This window comes from Cynocephalus volans, chromosome 1 (assembly GCF_027409185.1).
Source record: "Cynocephalus volans isolate mCynVol1 chromosome 1, mCynVol1.pri, whole genome shotgun sequence".
Classification (NCBI taxonomy): Eukaryota; Metazoa; Chordata; class Mammalia; order Dermoptera; family Cynocephalidae; genus Cynocephalus; species Cynocephalus volans.
The window spans coordinates 179,161,509-179,184,522 of record NC_084460.1 but is presented as its reverse complement, the minus strand read 5'-3'; the positions used below and the strand labels follow the sequence as shown (position 1 = coordinate 179,184,522).

The window sequence follows — 23,014 nt, the reverse complement described above, 5'->3', positions numbered from 1 at the left end:
GGGCTGTTTGAAATAACACAAGCAGACAAAAAAAAGAAAAAAGAATCAAAGGCATTGAAGAAAATCTGAGAGAGATATCAGACAACCTTAAGTGCTCAAATATCCGAGTCATGGGTATTCCAGAAGGGGAGGAAAATGGAGACTGCATTGAAAACATATTCAACAAAATAGTGGCAGAAAACTTCCCAGGTATAGGAAAAATCACAGATCTTCAGATCCAGGAAGCTCAACGATCTCCAAACATATTCAACCCAAAAAGGTCTTCTCCAAGACATGTTATAGTCAAATTGGCAAAACTCAAAGACAAAGAGAGAATCTTAAAAGCTGCAAGAGAGAAGAGTCAAATCACCTATAAGGGAGCCCCAATCAGGCTAACATCAGACTTTTCATCACAAACCCTAAAAGCCAGAAAGGAATGGGATGATATATTCAAAATACTAAAAGTCAGAGATTGTCAGCCAAGAATACTCTACCCTGCAAGGCCATCCTTCTGAAATGAAGGGCAAATAGTATATTTCTCAGACAAACAAAAACTGTGGGAGTTCACCACCACATGACCACATGTACGGCCAACTGATTTTCAAAAAAGGAGCCAAAGTAATTCAATGGGTAAATAATCATTTCTTTTTTGGTTTTTTTTTTTCCCCCCTCAACAAACAGTGCTGGAACAACTGGATATCCTATTGAAAAAAAAAGGAATCTTGACATTTACCTCATACCATACACATAATTTAACTCAAAATGTATCACAGACCTAAACATAAATGCAAAACTATAAAGATTCAAGAAGAAAATAGAGGAGAACTTTTTAGTACAACAGGGATAAGCAAAAATTCTTCAGTATGACAGAAAAGCACAAACCATACAAGAAAAAAAAATGATAAATTATATTCACCAAAATTTAAAATGTCTGCTTTTCAAAAAAAAAAAAATGAAAAGGCAAACCACACTCTGAGAAGAAATATTCAAAATACACATATATAACAAAGGACTTGTATCCAGAATATATAAGGAACTTATAATTCAATTACAAGACAAATAATCCAACTTTTTAAAAAGGGCAAAAGGTTTGAACCAACACTCTACAAAAGAAAGTATACAAATGGCCAATATACACATGAAAAAATGCTTAACATCAGGGCAAGGTGTCAGACTCTGGAGAGGTAGTTCCATAAAGAAGAAACTTACCTGGTTTACTTAGGATGGTATTCTAAATACCTAGCATAGCACCTGTCCATAGTAGATGTTCATATTTATTGTGTGAATGAATGAATGAACAAATAAAAGGGCACATGTTTGATTGTGGTGGCCCAGTCCTGGAAAGTGACATTTCACTTCAATTGAGACTTGATTTTACTACTTTCAATTTTGGAAAAAGAATCTTGGATCCCTATTCTTTTTTTTGGTGGCTGGCCAGTATGTAGATCTGAACCCTGACCTTGGTGTTGTAACACCGTACTCTAACAAACTGAGCTAACTGGCCAGCCCTCTAGTCTTAAGACAGGAAATGGCCAAGAGAAACTGTTTTCCTTTTTCAGTTGCTCATATGCTCACTGATATAATCATACCTAAGGTTATCAATCTAGAAAATTTTAGGTTTGCTGCACATTTACCTGTATGATTTCTTTTTTAAAGGAGCTTACTCTTTCTGACTACAAAAGTAATACATGCCTTTTATAGGGAGTCTGGAAAATGCTTAAAAATTAAGAAGAAAACAAAATTCCCTAAAATCCCACTGTCCGACTGCCATTGAGCTCTTCCTTCTTGGAGTTCCTGTTTGCCTCATAAGTGAATAAATGCCTCATAATGTTGGAGTAAGCAGGACTAAAGCCATCTTGGGACCTAAAACTGCATGGGCTTTAGAAAAATTTTAAAAGACAGTTTTTTTCTTAGCATGCATTTCTCTGAATTCCCTCTTTTCCCATAGTTACTTGCTTATTTCAAACCTTGGTTATAGGACAGGATGACATTATTTACATAAGTGTAGAGCTGTTTTTCAGACCCTGAGAACCAAGGAAGACATCAATAAAGCTATGCTGATTCCATCCTGAAGCAAATCAGAACCCTGCAGGACCCTGAGATAATGCCAAGGAGAACAGAAGCCAGACGAGCCTTGACAAGAATTTGCACTTGGCCCCTTACATGTATCCTCCCAGCCCACATCTCCCCCACCTGCTTTCCAGCCCCTCAACCTCCTTCTTAAAACCCCCTCAGTAAATCCAGTAAATCCAAGCCAGGGAGATGGGTTAGCCTACCATCTCCTTCAGGTTGTTGGCATTCCTGAATAAAGCTATCTTCCCTTTTCACCAACATTTGATTTTTGAGGCTTTTGTTTGTGTTTGGCAGCTGGACTTGGGATTGATAACAATAATCTGTTCTATTATTTTGGCACAAACAGCATAAAGAGCATGAAGACAAGTTGGTACCAATAGGAGTCAGGTAGGGCCTTTGGGGATTGAGGGGCCATTCATATGGAATTTTCCAGAAGGCAGTTGGAAATGCAGTTCTAAACCAGGAAAGAGTTCAGATCCCTAAGTGGGGAGAGAGAGTAATCACAGAAGTATCAGGTGAAGCCTCTGAGATGGGAGGATGCTGGTCAGAGAGAGAAAGCAGACCAAGGAGAAAGAAGTCTTATACAATATATAATCAGGTTATACTTGTTCCAGAAAGCATATGGGATAAAATAGTAGAAAGAACCCCTTTCTCTTGAAATCTTATAAATGTTTTCTTGGGCTTTTCAGGAATGAGATGCTTTCTCTCCAAATTCTCTATACCTGTGGATTGCGGCCAGGAGTCCCTTCAAGAGAATGAATTGACATGTGAAGGGCACAGAATTAACCAGAATATTGCTTCCTGAATGCTATCTTTTCCATCCCCTGAATATTGATTTCGTCTACTCTTTAAAACAAACAAAAGCCTGTTTAGGATGGCTTTTCAGAACTATTTTCACATCCACATTATGAACAAATCTGTTTAAATTTATTTTCTTTGAGAGAAGGCAAGTTTGCAAGTGGATAAAATGTCTTGCTGATTTTTAAGTCATATCTAGTATGATCCTCTGGCCATCTTTTTAATAGGCTGCATTCCTATTGTTTTAAGGTCTGCTCACAAAGACAGCCCTCCTGAGCTTTTGTCATCTGCCAGACATTTCCTGTTGGAAGATTTGATTCATCTGCCTGGACAGACAGACATGGAAGTCCAGCAGTAGCTGTGCAAATGGCTGCCAGACGTCCCAGAGCAGATAGGGGTGCTGCTGTCTTCAGAATGGAAAAATCCTAGAAAATGCTGCCAAGGCACCCGAAGTCTAGCTGATAAAACATATTCCCCAATAACTTGTCAAAAGGCCTCCCAAAAACTGTCAACATAAAAACCCAACAAGCCTATCCAGAAAAGAACCTTCTAAATCTAAGAAATCTATCTCAAACACATGGATCTTAGAAGCCAAATTCCTTGTGCATTCAAATATCAATAGGATGTTATACAGAAAATAACCCCCTTCATACCATCATTCCCTCATGCAACAACCACTATAGAACCCAATAGCTATAATGCTATGCTGCACTGAGTCCCAATGTAACACTTCCAAAGCTGAACTCACCACCTTCTCCACCTAAGCCCCTCTTTCTGACCCCAGCTGAAGACTTCCTCTTTCCTTAGCCAAATCCATTTCCCTGACTCACAAGAGGAAAGAAGATTGCTTGTATGAATTGGGGAGGGGGGATCCCATTTGGCTTTGTGGCCCCATTTTTAAGTCCTGCCAATGTTTACAAAAAGAGGTGGAGGCAGAACAGGGATGCATTGTGCCGGAATAATGCAGATTTTTTTTCAGATAATGCAGTACAAGATAAGAAGCGCTATAGCAGGGTGCTGAAAGCCTATGGTGAGAGATGTTGATACTGGCTGGGAGGAGAGTGGGGAAGCTTTTCAGCACAGTGCCCGGCACAAAGCAGGTGCTCTATATGTGATTAGTGGATGGAAGGAAGTGACATCTAAGCATTAACTAGATACTGAATGGGCCTACCTACATGGGGAACAGGGAGGGGTTTTATGTGAGAGAAAAGGCCAAGGCATGTCACATTCCGGATGTGTCCAGAGAATGACAAAACTTGGGTTGAGCTCTTGCAGTAGACTGGAAACATGGTGTGGGGAATCTTGGACAGTATTTGATAGACAATGGAGATCCAGAAAAGCCAAAGGGTAGGAAGACAGAGATCTGCAAATGTCTGCACTTTCTAATGCAATGTTGGTGGTACTGTGGATGACAGCTCTTACAGAAGCAAAATGGATTTGGAAAATATCATGGTAGTTTAGCTGAGAGATGAGAGTAGTGCTATGAAACAAACGATGGATGGACCTGAAAATAAAATTTGGGGTCACTTTGTTTGTTCCTTCAACATGTAATTAAGAGTACATTTCTCTCCTCTGAAAAGAAACAAATAAACTCTCTTCCTTCATCCTGCAGTTTTTTTCCTAGTGTCCTCACGACTTGCCTTCACAGCCAAGTTTCTGTAAAATTTCTCCCTTCTTGCCTCCCCTCTTCCACACACATCAGTTCTACCTCACCACTCCACCCAATGTGCAGGATGAGTTCCTACATGCTAAATCCATCAGGCACTTTCCAATTGTTATCTTGCTGGACCTCTACCTTCAGCACCGGACAGGCTGATCACTTTTACCAGTCTTTTTCTCTGCCTCTTCTTACCCCAATTTCTTGTCACTTACATACCTGACTTCTGGTCTATTTCAGCTCCTCCCCCCACTAGCTGTGCACTAATGACTACCAGCTCTCTATCTCCTCTCTGCCATCTCTCCTGACTCCACGCTTGTTTACCCACCTGCCTCCTAGACATCTCCACTTACTTGTCCCAGGGGCAGCTCAAACTCCACAGGCCCCAAACGGAAATCATCCAGCTCTGTGGCCCTAGGCACGTTATTTAACCACATTGGGCCTCACTCCCTCAACTATAAAATGAGGTCATTACCAATAGCCACGTCACTCAGAAGCTCGTTATGGAGATTAAATGAATAACACAGAATAGCATGTTAGGTAGACCCTGGCACATGATAAGTGATCTACAAGTGTTAACCATTATTCTGCCTTCCCTCAAACCCATTCCTTCTTTCCCATAAATTCCCTAAATTGACTTATAAACCCTGCACCCATGCCATTCATCAAGCCAGACCCTGAGCATCCTCCTGGACAACCCACCCCCTTTCCAAATTTCACAGTCACTCTGTCCGAGCCCTTCCATTCCACTTCCTAAATATCTGACTGCAGTATTTCTCTCCTTCACTGCCATTACCTTCGGCCCTCATCATCCCGAAGGACTACGACCATTCTTTCCCTGACCCCCCTCTTAATGCTCTACATCGTTCTTCAGAGAGCACACTGCATGATACCACCTCCCTCTAACAATCTTTCGATGGCTCCCCACTGCCTTGGGGACAAAATCCAAACTCTTTGGAAGGGCAAAGTCTCCTTGGGACCTGTTCTCAGTCACTCCCTCTCAGTGCACCTCACTCCCTAAGCTCCAGCTGGTCCTCTTGCAGGGAGAGGTGATGGCGCGGTACTCATCAGGCTCAGTCGGTCCCGGAGGATCCTCTCTTCCCTCCACTTCTCTTTCCAGATGTAGCTCAGGTGCCACTTCCGCTGGGAAGCCTTCTTGGACTTCTTGTCGCAAGAGCATCTCTCTTCTTTGTTTCCCAGAGTCTCTACGCTAACACTTAACCATGCTTTGATAATTCTCTGCTCACCTGTCACTGAAATGAGGAGTCTGCAAGCAGAAAAACTATCTTTTATTTCCATATCCCCAACACCCGGTAGAGTGCCTGGCAGATAGTAGGTACTCAAGGAAAGTGAATCAGGGCAAAGTGCTACCGCCAAAAAGAAACTCGGTTTGGGGAATCAACATCAGGGTTCAGCGAATCCACTCCTCCCGCGGCACAAGGCTGAAAAGGGTTCCCTTAGGCCTGCGTGGATATCCAGGGCCCGCACGTCCTTCTCGGAGTTTTCAGCTCACTCAGAATTAACCCGCACAATTAGAGCAGACTCCAGGCTGCATCGGCAGAGGCTTATTTTTCAGCAGAGCGCTCGGGAGCCTGCAAATGCACGCCCAGCGGGCTGAGATTAAATCCCGTGCTCTTTGTTCAAGGCAGCGGAAAGCGAGCTCTCCCTGCAGGTCCGCCCGGGCCGGGTGCGGGGCCTGCTTAGGCAGAATCGCACACAAAAACGCACCCTGAGAGGCCAACGTCGGGCGGGGGCGCGCGTGCGCGAGGGCCTAATCCAGCCAGCCTCGCGACACTGCGAGCCCGCGCTCTCCAACACTCCTCACCACGCCTCGGTACCAGGCCGTCTCCCGGGCCAGCAGCGGGCACTGGCGGGAAGTAACCCGGCGTCCAGGCGTCACGCGCCAGCGGCCGGGCGCGCGGGGCGGGGCGGGGGCGGAGCCAGCGGGGCGGGGCGGGAGCCGGGCACAGGAAGCGCTGGGAGGCCCGAGCCGTCCCAGGGTGCCCCGCGCGGCGTGGAGTCAGGCCGCTGCCGCCATCCCGCAGGCGAGAGGTAGGGAGAGGCCCGCCCGCTCGCCGGCCGGGCCAGTGTGGGCCAGTGCGTGAGGGCGCGGAGGGCCGTGTCAGTGAGACGCAGAGCGCAGCCGCCACCACCAAACGGACATGTTGGAGCCCAGCGCCGCCGCCTCTTTTTCCTCATCCTCTGAACGGGACTGAGGGGCCCGTACCTCTCCGCCTCTGCCTCGGCTGTCCGCCTCGCCGCTTCGGCCGCAGCCTCTTCCTGACCGGCCTCGGGCTCCGCCGCTCGTCGCCTCCCCCTGCCTCCAGGCCCGGCAGGTTCCTCCGCCCCGCTCCGCCGCGGCGCGAGGTCTATGTGACCGGCGGGCCGGGAGCAGCCGCCGCCGCAGCACGAACATGGACGCCGTCAACGCCTTCAACCAGGAGGTGAGAGGTGCACGGGGCAGGGGGTGCCGGGCCTGCTGCAGGAGCCAGGGCCCGTTTCTCCCGCCGCCGGAGGTTTAAAGCTTTGGTAGTGATGGGGACTTTCCCTGCCCCGGTTCCGGGGCGGCCGGGCCTACGCGGAGCGGCCTGTGGCCGGGGAGAGGTCGCGGCGACCACGGGAACTGACCCCACACCCCTCCCTCTCCGCCCACCCCCGGGCGGCGACCTCGGGCTGCCCCCTTCGCCCCCTTCCGGCCTTCCCTAGCCCACGTCGGCGCCGGTTCCTCCAACTTCGCCTCCTTTCGGGTCTGGTGTTCTAGCGCTGTGCTCCCAGCCCCGTTATCGGCTTCGCAGTTTCGGGAGTCTGTAAAGGACTAAGAAAGAAGTGCAGGCGGGCGTGTGGGGTTGGGGGCGGGGGACTGGGAGCATCTGCCGGTCTCTGGGCTGGCGGAGCGGCTGCCTCGGTTCTCCTGTTGCTCTGGCTGCGGCGAGCCGGCGGCTGGACTCTGATCCCGAGTCGGGGAGGAGTTGGAGAGGGTGTTCATCCCCCTTTTCCGAGATTCACACACTTGGGAAATGGGGTTAATAAACGGAGAGGGGGCGGCTCCTCCTCATTTCGAGTCGTGAACACAACCCTCTTATAGGTTCCATGGCCCCAACGTGACACCTAAAAAGTTGAATGAGAGAGAAGTGTATTTGCTCCGCCTTAGTCCGCTAGAAAGCCGGCGTTGGCCTCCAGTTCCCCACTTTCGCACCGCCTCTCGAGGTAGTTAATCCTCGGCTCCCTTCTTCTGGAATATTTACATGTGAAAACCTTCCAAAACCGGGAACAAAGCTGCCTACTGCCTTAAAGCTCTCTAGTTGTATCTCTAATTATTCCAGGTGCTGGTCGATACAGAATCGATTTGAGAGGAGGGGACTTGACCATTGGTGATTTCAAATGCATTTACAGAAGTGGATGATCTTCCTTTTCCAGATACTAAAGATAAACCAACATTGGAAAAATCAGATGTAGTAGTTTGATATGTGTTGATGTGGCATTAATAACTTGCTGCTTCTCAATGAGATTTTGTAGTTCCACTTGTCACAGAATTATGGTATAACTTTCCTCTCAAATTGTGGTGCCATAATATGGGACCCTCCAGTTAGGCTGCAGTTGAGACCATTTATTGCCTTACAAATTATCCTAAAAATGATTTTTCTTCCACTGATGGGTACATAAAATATCTTAACTGCACTAGTTGCAACTGGTATTGGACAGAGTCTTGCAAAAGTTCAGTAGTGATGATTTTCAAAATAACAATTATATTTCCTAATTTTTGATCGCCAGAGGATTTGTGATAATGCTCCAAATATTTCAGGGTTGGAAGTTGGCTTTGTTTCCTGAAGGTAAAATTCACTGGAGTATTCTTTCCATGAAGGCAGGGAGTTTCTATTCTTTTCCCCCTTCCCCCACCATAGCAGGTACCTGGCAAATACTTTTTAATCGAGAAGCAACTTATACAAATAGCACTACAATTATTGTTAAAAGATTTCAAGAAATAGTTTCTCCCAAGGTAAAAACTATTGAATGTTTTCAATGAATGAGGAGAGGGATTTTTAGTGTATTAAGATCAGAAGTATTTAATTTTGATTCAGTCATTATGGAAATTGACATCAAATACATTATTAAGCAAATTATTTTATACTCCTATTAATTCCAAGCCAGTATGGTCAGTTTTTTCTTTGAAAAACTACACTAGGAATGGTATTGATTCCTTGAAGAAGGGAAATGGTATTTTGACCTTTTACATATGCAAAATGAGCATTTTCTTATCATTGTTCATTTCCCCCCAAGTAGTTTTCATTTCTATTTCTAGCCTTTATGAACTGCAGATTGTATTTGTTATGTGTATGTCGCCAGTGCCAACTCCTTTCTGCTAACTTGAAACATCTTTTGGAGAAATAATCTGCTTTTAAAATCCATCTTCTTGTCCATGCTTGATTTTTAGTGCTTCTCAACTATTTCTCCACATTGATGAAATGTTATGTTTCCATAACCTCAAATCTCCCAAGTCTATTTTTCATTTAGCAAACTTTTGAGTGCCTACACAGCTGTGTCCTGAATACTGTTGGGATACAGAGGGTCTCTGCTTTCACCAGGAGCCTAATCTAATGGAGGACATAAGACGTAGGCAGATAACTTTAATATTTGTAGAACAGCTTCCTTTGGGAACCTTAAATGTACTGTGAAATGTCCATAGGGGATCAGTGAAAACTTGGAAAGAGAAGGTATCAGTTTTAGGATTTCAGAATGTGTAGGAAAGAGTGATCAAAGGGCAACAATGCTGAGAAATAAGTAAGTCGTAGTTTGACTCAGGAGACTACTGGAAAGTAGGGATGGTAAAGTAATTTGAGGCCTGACAAGTTTTATGTTTGAATTTCATATTTAGGCTGCAGGTAAACACTGAAGGTTTTAAGTAGTGGGGTGATATAATCAAAACTCTGCTTGATTTCATAGTGGTTTGTATTGTAGGAGGCAGAGACTTGGGGAAGATTGGCGGGTTGGGGACTAAGGTGGGAGAGGTAAGTAAAACCTGAATTTTAGGCAGGTCTATAAAGGAATGGAGAGGAGGGGAAGGATGTGTGGGCCAAAGGAATCCATGGACCTTGGCATCCCATAGGTTTATAAGTGCCTTTTGCCCCCCAGTTCTAAGTAGTCATCAAAAGCATATTTAGTGAAAAAGAATGTGTTTGATTTTTGAATAGGTTGAGTTTGAGTTATGTGTGGAACAGTCATGGGGACATTTTTGGCAAGCAATTGGTCATACAGGATTCAAACATGGAAGCAACCAAGAGATAGAGGAAGATATCCTGGAGTCACTCTCAGATGTACCCTGGAGAAAATTAAGGAGGAGAGAGAAAAGGAACACTTAATATAACATCTAGGCATGTTAGGCACTTTATGTATACATATCTAATTTAATAGGTATATATTCCCACAACCCTGCATAGACATTTAATTATAGATGAGGAAACACATTTTCAAAGAAATTAATAATTCAACCAAGGGCACGCAACTGGCTAATAGTGGAGCTGGGATTTGAACACAGGTCTGTCCTACTTAATTGCTTCCTGAATATAATATTTTGTATAATACCAGGGAGTGGTCACAGGTTAAAGACCTAAGAAAAAGGCTATTGAAATTTTTGAGGGTAATAGGATTTGAAGTTTAGGGTTGAATGGTGATTGGAGATAAGGAAATAAGAGGTAGCATTCTTTTTAGAGGTTTGGTTTTGAGAGATTAGAGGGAAAAGTTGCTTCAAAGATGAAGGGAATGAAGAGCAATTAACAATGTATCAGGCACTGGTACTAGGCAGTTCGTATGTTTATATAGTATATATAAGGTTTTAGACCTAGTAGTGTTCAAACCATGTTCTATATTAGATGAGAGTAGGGGCTTGAGCACTTTGGGGGAAAGGGGATGTGGAAAAGCATAGTTTAAAGCAGAAAGAGATGACAGTTAACTTGGAGCAAAGTTGTGAATAAGAGGAAAGGGATACATCAGAAGCATAGATAAAAGAAGTCCATCTCTGGTGTTTATAGAAGGAAAAGAAGATAACAAAATTGAACTTATTTAGAGTATCAATTTAACAGGATATTTGGAGGATTTTTATGACATGACACTGTGTTAAGTGTTGTGAAGGATGAAAAGATGAGTGAAAAAGAATCAGTGATCAGTTATAGCCACTACTTAATTGTGCTCTTTATACACTCCTTAATGTGAAGTGTTTGGTGTTTAGTTAGAAGTTTGTGGGAAGAATAAAGATTATAGATTGGATTTTTTAACTCATTGATTGTATTTTTAGCCTTTAATCAATCTTCTCTAAATCCAAAAGACTATATCTTGCCCCTCCCACTTTTCTTGCAGCATCTACAATTTAAGGTGTTTAATGAAAGTACAAAAATAGTGCAGAGAAAATAAAACAAGAATTGGTAGTTGTTACTATTTTGTTTTAAGTGTTCTTAATTTAAAAATAAAATTTTTGAAGTTAGTCATCCTTTCCAACTCTTCCCCCCTACCCCCAATCAGAGGCAATCAAATAATGAATTTGGTATTAATCTCTGTGGCCCATAAACAGCATATAATCTTTAGTATGTGTAGTATATTGTACATATTCTGCAGTTTGCTTTTTTTGCTCAAGCATTATTAGTACTACATTTAAGATTTGGTCCATTTTTGCTGATGAACTGCAGTGAACTTTCTTAAACACATCTCCTTGTGCACGTGTGTAAGATTTTCTTTATGATGTCTGTCCTCAAGCTTTTAAGAATTTAAAGGGGTCAAAAACTGAAAACCACAGAGAGCTTTTGTATCTATGGGTTATACCTATTGATATTTACCATATTAGAAATTTAAACTGAGAAATGTTAAGTATTTGTAAATTTATTAAAAATAACAATAAATTCATTACATGTTAACATTTTTAGTGAAAAATAACATTTCCAAAACAAAAAATTAGTGAAAAGGGTGGCATTGTTTTACATTTTTGCAAACCTCATTTAAACTTTGTTTTAATAAAATCTGATTCCTCATCTACTTTTTCATTCAGTCTCTTGCAGTAACACATCAGGTAGCATCTGGAAAGCACTGCTGTACACTTGTAAGAAAATGAATGAAAAAGGCAAGAAATATTTTAGTATTAATATGAAAACAGTTCTGACCTCACAGACCACTGGAAGGGATTCAGGGATCCTCAGATTACCTTTTTGAGAACTGCAGCACTGAGATGTGTGCATATAATGCTACTCTGCAATGCAGCATTTATAATGCTTCTAAAAATATGAGTAGTTTAATATTCATTTTTATCTTTATAATCAGACATAAATTAAGCTTTTTGAATACTTAATGTAAAAATTGGCATTGGTATACTTACCCAGTTGGGCCCTTTTTCTTTACCCACCATGTTATCCTGAACAGTTGAGTTCCACATGTCAGTGGGGAGTTTATTTCTCCTTCCTCTTCTCACTGTAGATCGTTCTTTGTGACTATTGTATATTTCACCTGTTGATTACTAGGTGTTATTGCCTTCTAGAATTTAGATCATCTGATAAGGGTGCCTTGTTCAGTTTTTTTTTTAACCTGTGGTATTAATTTCTTGTTTTTGATCATTCCTTTCTTCTCTGAGGGGTTATTTAAAGAAACAGACAAAAGAGTTTTTAAAAAGTTCTGACTGTGTAAGAGAAGTAAAGAATCAGGTCAACAATTGAAGTAAATTGGGGTTTTCTCTTGCCACATTTGACCATGTTTTGCTGTTATCCCAGGAGTTTTTGGATATTAAAAGTTATAGTTTTCTTTCTCTGCTCTTTCTTGACTCTTCAAGGAACTTTTAGTCATCAACAACAGTAGAGGTCTGGCTTTATAGTGAGTGGAATAAAGCTGGGCTCTTTCTGTACAACATTTATCACTGATGATCTTGTTGCAAATACTGCCCTCCCTAGTCTATCATTTTGTCTAGTATTTGATTTTAGAAAAGATTGCATGCACACATGATAAGGAATTGATTCAGAGAAAAATTATAACAGGAAAGTTGGTTTTTAAAGCTTGTAAAACTACCTGATAATAAAAAGTTGACAAAATGGTAGGTTTTTTTGTTTTGTTTTGTTTTGTTTCACCAGATACAATTTGTAGGTTGTTCTCCACCATGGAGCAAGAGTGAATATAATTTACTTCAGTATTCCAGGTAACTTTTCTATAGCTATCTGCACACATTCAAATGTCACTTTAAGTATACCTTGATAACATGGTAGGCAAAAAATTGTTACATAAATAATGAGCCTTTGTTATTATTCATAATATTTGTTGAGACAATATGCCAAGTCCTTTTTTAGCACACTTCAGAGCAACAGCATACTACTATAATGATAAGCTAAAACCAAGCTGCACTGTTATCAGGTACATAAAATAAACAGCTTATCTATTAACAGTTCACATTTTGGTAACATTGATTGATTAATATTTTTGTCAAACCACAGAAAAGGTAGAAACGGGTAATAGTTAAATTTGCATTAGGATACATCTTACCAAGATGTGTTGAGAGCTCAGATTAGAAAAGACATGTCCACATTTCTGTGTTAATATTAAGTGTAATTAACAGTATACTGTTGTGATTTTCTTTGAAAACTAGAAGAGGTTTCACAAACAATATTATAATTTATTATACTCTGATCACCTTGATCCAGTCAATATCTGCATGGTTTGTAGATTACATTTCATTGCATTATAGTTAGAGCTCTTTGTTGGTACTTGTGAAGACAGAGCAATATGTAGACACCTTGAGTGTAGTTAAGAATTAGAAGCCAGGGCTTTAAGTTGGGGGTGGGGGAGGACAGCAGGGTTCAATGAAAAGTGGATGGCCATCCAAATACATTTTGAAAGTTATTTGTGTTTGGGTAATTGGTGATTCTTAGTATAAATCCATGTGGGTCATTAATTCCAGTCGGAGTAGACCATAGAGCAGTAGTGTAGCTAGCCTATTTGACATCCAGAGCAGATCTTTTTTTTTTTTTTTTTTTTTTTTTTTGGACACATCCCTTTTCTACAACAAAATTAATTTTGGAAATAATCATGAAATGAAACGTAAAAATGGCCAGAAAAGAAACTGATGTTCTTGTTGAAAATACCCCCTCACACACACATATATATAAAACCATACCAGTTACAAATATTACAGTGGAAAAAAGTAGTCGATTAATACTTTTAAATTGCATTAATTTTTTTTGAACAAGGGGAAGAACTTATCTTCATACTGGTCTGTCACAGTAATGAATAATATTATTCCAGTTTCTTTTCAAGCCTTAACTTATGCAGATTTGTCAATGACTGTTAAAATTGATGTACATGTTTGTGTTTAGCAGACAGTTATGACTGGATTTATCAGTCTGTCTTCACCCATGATTGAAGAGCACTTTTTGTTAATGTTAGTTACAGAAAGTTGTACGTGAAGCAGCAGGTATACAAATAGGAAGTCTTAAACATAAGGTTATGTTTGGTATGGATTTATAAAAAGCCCGCTTCACAATACTAGAAATCACAATACCATCCATGTCTTTTTTTCAGCATTGATTCTGGTGACTTTCAAAGGTTTCCTTGATCAAAAATTTCACAAGTAGTGTTTACCCAGAAATATTTGGTATACACTTAAAATTCTGTGTAAAAGTTCATTTCCTTATACTTTGTTGCTTAGTAATGGTATTCTCCATAGTTTTTGTTCATGGGTCTTTTAAAGCTTTGTATTTCAGTCTACATTTGTTCAAGGTTCATTCTGGCTGTTTGTAAATATTTACACCAGAAAAAAAGATTTCTCAGGAAAGAAAAGTTGTGTACAGCTATTATATTTTGAATGTACTATTTAAACACAGGAATATACATAGGTACCTCAGAATTGGAGACAGACTGAGACTGAGGAAAAGCTCAGGCTGTCCTGAATCTTTTTGTATTTGCTCTCCAAGTGAACAGGGATAGCAAATCTGCATGTGCTGGGAACTGACCATGTAACTGGAGGTTTCCTTATGAACTGCTTGGAATGGATTGGCTTATAAAGGATACGTAATAAAAATGTGCAGATTTGACATTTGTTATGTTGTTGAAACTCAGTAATAACCACAGCAGTAGTTTAAAATTGAGGGTCTCAGTCAACAAAATATTTTGAGGGAAGGAATATCTTAACCCTGGTGTTATTTACAATTGCCAGTGTTTAATGATAATAGAACAAACTGACTGAAAGTTTATTGTTGTATTTGGAGTCTTGAGACATTTCACCCACCTACAGCCTGCTCCAGGGTGGACTGCTCCTGTTGCCCCACTCTAGGTATGCTGTTGCGTTAGAGAGCAATAGTTGACCAACTCTGTAGTCTGTAAATCTTCTGCAATATCCCCAGTATATCTTTATGTACTTTATCATGAGTATTCCACTTTATTTCCTACTTTTGACTTTGTCAAAGTTAAGTTTTGAAGTAGAATTAAAATGTAAGGACATGTTTTATGTTAATGTAAATTTCAAAAACTTAGTTTTAAAAAAAGTGAAATGTCCAAAATAAGTAAATCCATAGAGACAGAGAGTAGATTACTGGTGGGCAGGGAGAGGAATGGGGGAGTGACTGCTAATAGGTAGGGAATTTCTTTGGAGGGTGATGAAAATATTCTCAAATAGTGTTGATGGTTGTACAACTCTGAATATACTAAAAACCACTGAATTAAAAGGGTGAATTTTATGGTATATGAATTGTATCTCAAAGCTGTTTTACACAAAACAAAAACATTAGGGTGTAACACCATTTTCATTGTTTTGTTGATCTTGAATTCTAAGTTTGTTCAAAGGATATCTTTAGTTTTGACATGCTATTTTAAAGAAGTAATGCAGTGGGGACAGTTACAGGAAAGGAGAGGAAAAGAATCCTGCATTTGCCTATTCAGTAACAGTCAGGTACCAGCTAATGGATTAAGTGTTTTATATATGTATATTCTTTCCATTTTAAAGGTAAGAGAACTAGAGAAGTGGTATGAAGAGTTCGAGGTCACAGTGTAGAAGTGGCAGTTCCGAGATTTGACTCAGTCCTTTAAGAGCCTATCTGAGCCCAGTCCACAGCATCATATGGCTTCTCTACAGTTTTTTGAGTAGCTAATCCTTGTCTACTAAACTGTTGAAGGAGGTTCCATGAACAACTTTTGTACAATTGAAGTTTGGCAGCAAGTGATAACTATCAAAATAATGTGTACTTTTGGAAGGATTTGTCAAAGTTTATGAACAACACAGTAATACTAGTAGACACCAACGTTTAAAACTTAAGATATGCATTTGGCGGTTATATTTCTCTTACTAATTTCTGCTCACAATTAAAATTTTAATTGATTAAGGACTTTATGAATGCTAACTTTTTCTTAATTTTTTTTTTCAATCAAATGATTTTGTCCTGGAGCCAGTTTTTATTTATTCTATTGAAGTCCAAGAGGAAATATTTAATTAACAAAAATGATTTATAGCCAACTTTGAGGGGATGCATAGTTCACTAGTGAGGCACAATAGAAGTAATCTTGAAATCTGGCACCTGTGCTAGTGAATTACAGCAATGGCATGGATAAAACATTTGGCATTACCTAAAATCACCTCCTGGCCTATTTCTTGAGCAAGTGAAATAGAGTTATGGATTTATTGCAGTTCAGTGAACCAAAATGGAGGTAAGGAAGGGAAAATGACCTGTTGTGGTGAGCTGGAATTGAATGGGTTAAAAGCCCTGGGGAGGGAAATGCAATCTTGGTTCTAACAGTAAAAAATTTTAGTGAAGGGTAGGCCCTTGGAAATTGTAGGGGAGGTAGTCTAAAATGAATAAATTAGAGCATACTTTATAGGGTAAGTCATCAGAAGTTAACTACTTAGAAAATTAGTTCTACCAGCAGCAAATGGTACCAATTAGGGGGGGTTAGTGATGTAATTAAAGAGTGAGAAATAATGTAAATGAAGTTTAAACTGTTTGCTGTATTATAATCTATTTTTTAAATTTTCTTTATGCACAAAGAAGTATAAGTAACCTAAAAATACTTTCGTATTTAATATCAGTTATAATTTTAACTTATGTGTGTTTATTTTGTAAAACATCTTTCTAAATTCTGGAACTAGGAGAAAAGTCAGCGAATTTGTCAAAGAATGTGGTATGGTAAAGAAATTTAGGAAAAAGTAAGTATGAGGTTTTTTTTAACCTTTCGAATTTGAAAATATTATGTGCTGCTTTGTTGCTTGTGAAGTATGTGTTTTGGAATCTTTAGAAATCTGAAGAGTGAATTTTATGGAGAAATAGGTGGAACTATGGTGTTTAAGTCAAACTAAAGACCTTGCTCAGTAGGAGCAGTATCTTTTTCTTGATTCTTTGTTTTAAAAAGCTTTTTAAATTTTGTTCTATGTAATAAAAATGTTCTTTAAAAATTGCTCTACCTTAGGAATATTTCATATTGATGCCAGACCTGTTTTGTCTTCATATCTTCCTGTAAGCAAGTGGAAAAGTGGTTAAATATTTAGGTGTCAAAGGGTTTGACTCTGTGAAAAGTAAATGGAATTTACATGGGAGTAAATTTTATATTGGTAATTAAAGGGATGCTTCTTTCTTTAATGCATAGATGTCTACAAAAAAATACATGTAGGACAGTGATTTCCCAAATTCAGATTTTATATCATCAAGGGCTTCAGTTATTGTAAGAATTTCAAGGGTGAAATTTTTAAATTTATTTCTGAAAATATTAGTAGTTTTGAAACATTTTATTAATGATTTGCAAGTTTTGGATTCAAAGATAGTTAACTTCAAAGACAAGAATTACTCTAGGGACAAGTCGTGTCTGATGATGATTCTATATATTCTTTTATAACTTTGTAATCGAAAGTTGGAGAACAATGCATTTTTGTGTCTCAGACAAAATTAAAGTTCATTTTTAAATCCATGAATTTTTTAAATTTTAAAATTAATGCAAGTTAGGTAAATTAAATTATAAGATAAAAGATTAATAAAATATTCCTATCAAACACCATTACTGTTTTAAAACGAGTATTTCCTTTTATTCTTTTTTTCCCTTCCCCTTGTGTTTGGAGATGTTTATATGGTTTCCAGATCTTTTTAGTAACATGAAATTATTCTCTGATTATTATTTTCTGAATAGTCATTGTAGAAAATTCGAGAACATCTGGGCTGGCCCCGTGGCCCACTCGGGAGAGTGCAGTGCTGATAGCGCTGAGGCTGCGGGTTCGGATCCTATATGGAGATGGCCCATGCGCTCACTGGCTGAGTGTGATGTTGGACCACACCATGCAGAGGGTTGTGATCCCCTTACCGGTCAAAAAAAAAAAAAGAAAGAAAAGAAAATTCGAGAACATCTGATTATTGCAGATAAATTTCTGGAAATAGAATTATTGGTTTAAAAAGTGTGGACATTTTTTAGTCTTGTTTCCATAGTTTTAAATTTCTTTCTGGAATTAAAACTTGCCCATTAGGTCTCATTAGCATAGTACCCTTTTTGCTTTATGCTAATCCACCCTCATGCCAGTTCAGTAATTGAAGAATTGTACCGCATCGTTTTAATTTGTACTTCTTTGATTGTTGATTGGTAAGGTTGAACATTTTTTTCCTATGTTTATTAATTAGCTATTAGGATTTCCTTTGTTAATTGAGTTGCTCTCTGTACATTTTTCGGTTTCACTTTATCTCTTACTGCCTGTACATGCTGTTGATTAACTCATGCACAGTATTCTGATTTCATAATAGAGTGGCATAGTGGTACTTGTCCCCCCCATTGCATTACATTGCCCAGTGTTAAGAAAGTATTAATCCAAACATACCTTTGGTAAATTATGTATTAAAGGCATAAAAATGTCTGATAAGAATAGACTGTAAACTATTCCTTACCTAATTGTTCTAGCAATAAGTGTTTGATGGAGTTGTCTTCAGGCTATAATTAATGGATTAAAAACATCTTTGCAGAAAAATAATTTTAAAAGATTTTTTACTAACTGTTTGATATTATGATATTTAGTGTGTACTTTTATAGGTGTTTATATGTTACTAATAAACATTAAAGTTGTATTGGATTTAACTGTTGATTTGGTTTAAGCCAGTGTAACTGATATATGAGTATTGAGTCAAGTGAGCGAAAGAGGAGGAAAGACTGTAGAATTAAACAGTTTGATATCTACGTCTAACAAGAGTGAGATTTGAGTACCAGCTTGTCACTGTGAGTGTATGTATTTCTTTTTGGAAGCATTCCTTTTTTTTTTTTTTTTTTTTTTTTTTTTTTAGTTAAACTTTGTAGTTAAATATTAATAACAGGAGCTTAAGGGAAAATTGCTTTGTCATCTTGGAGGTCATAATAGCAAAGGAAGGAATACTGGATATAATCAGTATAATCCGTTACAAAGTAAATTTAAGGAAAACAAAAATTTTAAAATCTTAGGGAAAAGAAAGGTAGAGATAAGTACTGGATCTCATTGAGAAAGATTCAAAAAAGAAATATTGTTTGAGGGATTTAAGGTTTAAAAAAATGCTTAGATTAGTATGTAGCCTTCTAATTCTTTTCATTGCCTAGACAGCTTAATTTTTAAAAGTAGGAAAAGGCATATTCCAGAAATTGTAGCCTCTTTGCCAGTTTGTGTTTATCTCTGCCAATTTTGTTAGTTTGTTTTATGAATTTCTGGAAATTGCTAGTCACTAAGAGCCAGAACAGATTCACTGACAATTTATAACAAGATCCAATTAAACTTTGTTTTGTGAACGGTTATATGTAGTGAAGACTATGCACAAAATATTTCAGAAAGACATTGAAATGATTGCATCACAAGTAAATTAGAAAAATATAGGCAGTATGAGAGTATTGTTAAGTGGATTTTAGCTGACTGGCAATAAATATTCAAGGAGTATCAGTTAAGGTCATCCTATAAGTAGGTCCTGTTCTTTTGATGTTTTTTAAACCATTGACTTGGAGGAAGGCATGTGAAGTGAGTTCATAAAATTTAAAAGCTGGTTGGAATAGCTGCTACATCAAATAGCAGAAAATAATTTTCAGACTATCTAAATAGACTGAAAGCAGTGTCAGAAACCAATACAAAGTCAACATGAAGATCTCATTTTGATAGAGATCCTGGTGAAAACAGCCTGAGGGTTTCAGTTAATTACAAATATAAGTTAGCAGTGAATGAAACACTATTTAAAAAAAAAAAAAGTACTGCCTGCCCCTCCCCCTTCCCCAAGATGTCCACAATCTGGTTTCTAGAACCTGTGAATAGGTTACTTTACATGGCAAAAGATTTCGGGAATGTGATTAAGTTAAGGATCTTCACTTGGATTAATTATCATGGATTATCCAGGTAAACCCATTGTAATCACAAGCGTCCTTATATTAGACAAGAGCTGGAGAAGGAAATCAGACAATAGAAGCAGAGATTACAGAGGGGAGAAGATGCTATGCTGCTGACTTTGAAGATGGAGGAAGAGGCCATGTGCCAAAAGAATTGTAGGTACCCTGTAGAAGCTGGAAAGGGCAAGAAATAGATTCTCCCCGAGAGCTTCCAGAAGGAATGTAGCCCTGCTGACACCCTCATTTTAGAGATTCTGAACTCAAAACTGTGAGATAAGTTATGTTGTTTTAAGCCACTAAGTGGGTGATTATTTATTACTCCAAAAATAGGAAAGCCAATTCAGTCTTAGATCCCATTATCATAGGACTACATCTAGACCTTGTTCATTTTGGAATATCATACTTAAAAGGAATTACCTGGGATAGTCAGATCTAGAAACCACATCATATGTCTAATCATTAAAGAAGGTAGAAACATGCTAGTTATCTTCAAATATTTATTATATGAGAGGGATCACTATTGTTCTGTGCTCCACTGGCAGAACTGGAACAGCAAAGGGAAGGTATCAGAAGGGAGATTTGGGGTGCATACAAAGAATACTGCTTGTTATAACCGTTGGAGCTGATCAATTAGGAGTTATTAAGCCCATGTTGCTAGACAGAATCTGCCAGATATATTGTAAAGGTGGTTCTGAATTTGGTACAAGTACTGGGTAAGTACTAAGATCTAATACAGTTTTAAAGGTCTTTGATATTACTGTATTTTCACCATAGAGAAGACTTCTCTCAGTGCACCATTTGAATAGTAGATGCAATACAAAAAAGATGTTGGTAAGCCATAACAAAAAATTAAACTCGTGTGGATGTAAGGATTCCCGGGGCATTGTATAGCTCTATTTACTGAGCACTTATGTGTCAGGTACTGGGCTAAGAGATTTATAAACATTATCTTATTTAATCCTAACAACTTCATGAGGTGAGATGAGTACTGTTAATCCCTGTTTTTCAGATTTAAAAAAATTTTTAAGTTTAGAAAGGTTAATTGAACATGTCAAGGTTTATGCTGTTATTAAATAGCAGAGTACCACGTTACTTTGACTAATCCTCAAACACTGAATTCTTTACGTATCATAGACCACATACCTTCTTCCCTTATCTTGAAACTCATTTTTACTGATATAAGGGATCAGGATAATGGTTCTTCATAATTTTTAAAGTACGTTGTATCTCAGGCTTCTATATGTCATGTCATGCAGCAGGACAGTGGTCATGTTTAGGCCTTTCTCATAAAAATCCAGCTAGTGACAGAGCAAAGAGCCAGACTCATATCTGCTGCTGGCGAATATCATGCTTTTCCTGTTATGCCTATACTTATACCTTCCATGGGGGTCTTGTATCTTTTGGGGGCTGCTACTATTGCTATTGTATGTAGGAAGATACCATGGTATCTGGCTGCTTTGACACTTTTTTTTTTTTTTCCATTGACAGATTACTGTAATTGGGAATACAGGCTGTAATGGTCAGGGGAGCACTGCACCTAATGATATTTTTTGAACACTTGGCCTGTGCTGGTTGATTTACTAGTCATTTCAGGTAGAAAAACTCATTTAGTTCTCACTGAAATTGATATCAGGTAGATATCGGTATATCCTTTTTACAGATGAGGACATTATGGCTTAGAGATAGGTTAAGTAATTTGCTCAGAATCTACATGGCCAGACCCAGATTCAAAACCAGGTCTTTCTAGGCTGGCTGGTAAGCTCAGTTAGTTAGAGCACAGCCATATAATACCAAGGTCATGGGTTCAGATCCCTGTACTGGCCAGCTGCGCAAAAAAATAAACAAAAACCAGGTCTTTCAGACATTCTCCTGAGTACTACAATGTCTAAGATTTTTTTAATTAGTAGACTTTTTTGGAATTATATTAAATTTTATGGATTTCAGGCTTGGTATCTAAAGGTGATTTTTTTTTTTCCCCCTTGAGGTTGTTGGCTGAAACTGGATGTTGGTCAGAAATAACTAGTGCCTGAATTATCTTTGCATCTCTTATCTACTCTGTATAATACTATGTCTATTCTAAACTTGAAAAATAGAAATTTTTTTCTGGCATAGTGGTGCTGCTTTTTACCCCACAGTTTGTTCATGAGAAATGTATTAATGATTTAAGGGAATCCACATATTACTGAAAGGTGACTAGCAGTCAGTTCGTGCCTTATTGGCCTCATTTCTAAAACAAGAGAATTTTTCTCTGGGTCATTGGCTTCATGTTTTTTTGACCACAGTCCACACAGTAAAAATTACATTTTATATTGAAGCTCAGGTGCTGTGCATACTTACCCACACAACAAATCTGAGAAGTTTCACGAAACTGTCTGCAATGCTGTGTTTTATTTTTCACTCTATTCCACTAAAAGTTCTGTCATCACCCATTAAGTTTATTTTTACAATCTACTAATGGATTTCAGCCCACAGTTTGAAAAACACTGCTCTGGATTATCTTCAGGATTTTCTCCCTTTTTTCAACAAAATTATGTGTAGTGGTAATATTAGTTAACATCTGTTGCATACTTAGTGCTAGGTGCTGCACTAGTGCCTTTATCCTGTTGTTTGTGTTTAATTCTTAAACTTCTCTAAATCAGTAGGGACTGTTATTCCCATTTTACAAGTGAATAAATAAATTCTCACAGCTAACAAGTGGTAGATCCAGGGTTTCTCAGATAGTTGATTATGGAGCCTGTGTTCTAACTATTACTGTAACAAATTTGTTATGCAAATTTAGTAAATATAATCAAAATCTTAGACCACCACAAGGTTGTATACTTCTGAGAGATACTTCAGCCAGTATTGGTGACCATGACAACTCTTTTTTATTTAAGATTATTAAAGCGTAGCTTTGTTCTAGATACACATAAGGACTCAGTAATATATCATTTACAGCTAACACGTTCATTGTGTTTTAGAATGAGAAAAATAAACTGCACATGAATAGAAAACAAAACAAACAATAATTGATTTTTAATTAAGGGGAATAAAAGTCGAGTTGGTATATGTAAGAATGTGGTGGTGGGAGTAGAGACCAGGTAAAGAGAGAAATAAGCCAAGGTTTATTAAGCACTCACTATTTTAGATGCTTTCATATGGTAACCTGATTAACAGTTTTATAAAGAAAGCAGTAAAGTATTCGTATTGTATCAC

At 38.7% G+C, this 23,014-nt stretch overlaps 1 protein-coding gene across 7 annotated transcripts in view; it reads left to right on the top strand.

The window, feature by feature from the left end:
- The first annotated feature begins 6,534 nt into the window (after positions 1–6,534).
- The window catches only part of SCAF4 (SR-related CTD associated factor 4), a 52,918-nt gene continuing 36,438 nt past the window's right edge, over positions 6,535–23,014 (top strand). For all 7 annotated transcript variants that reach the window (XM_063104544.1, XM_063104535.1, XM_063104499.1 and 4 more), the window contains exon 1: positions 6,535–6,951. In XM_063104544.1, coding sequence (XP_062960614.1) covers positions 6,922–6,951 — 30 coding nt within the window. In that variant the 5' untranslated portion in view covers positions 6,535–6,921. The remainder of the gene's footprint in view (positions 6,952–23,014) is intronic.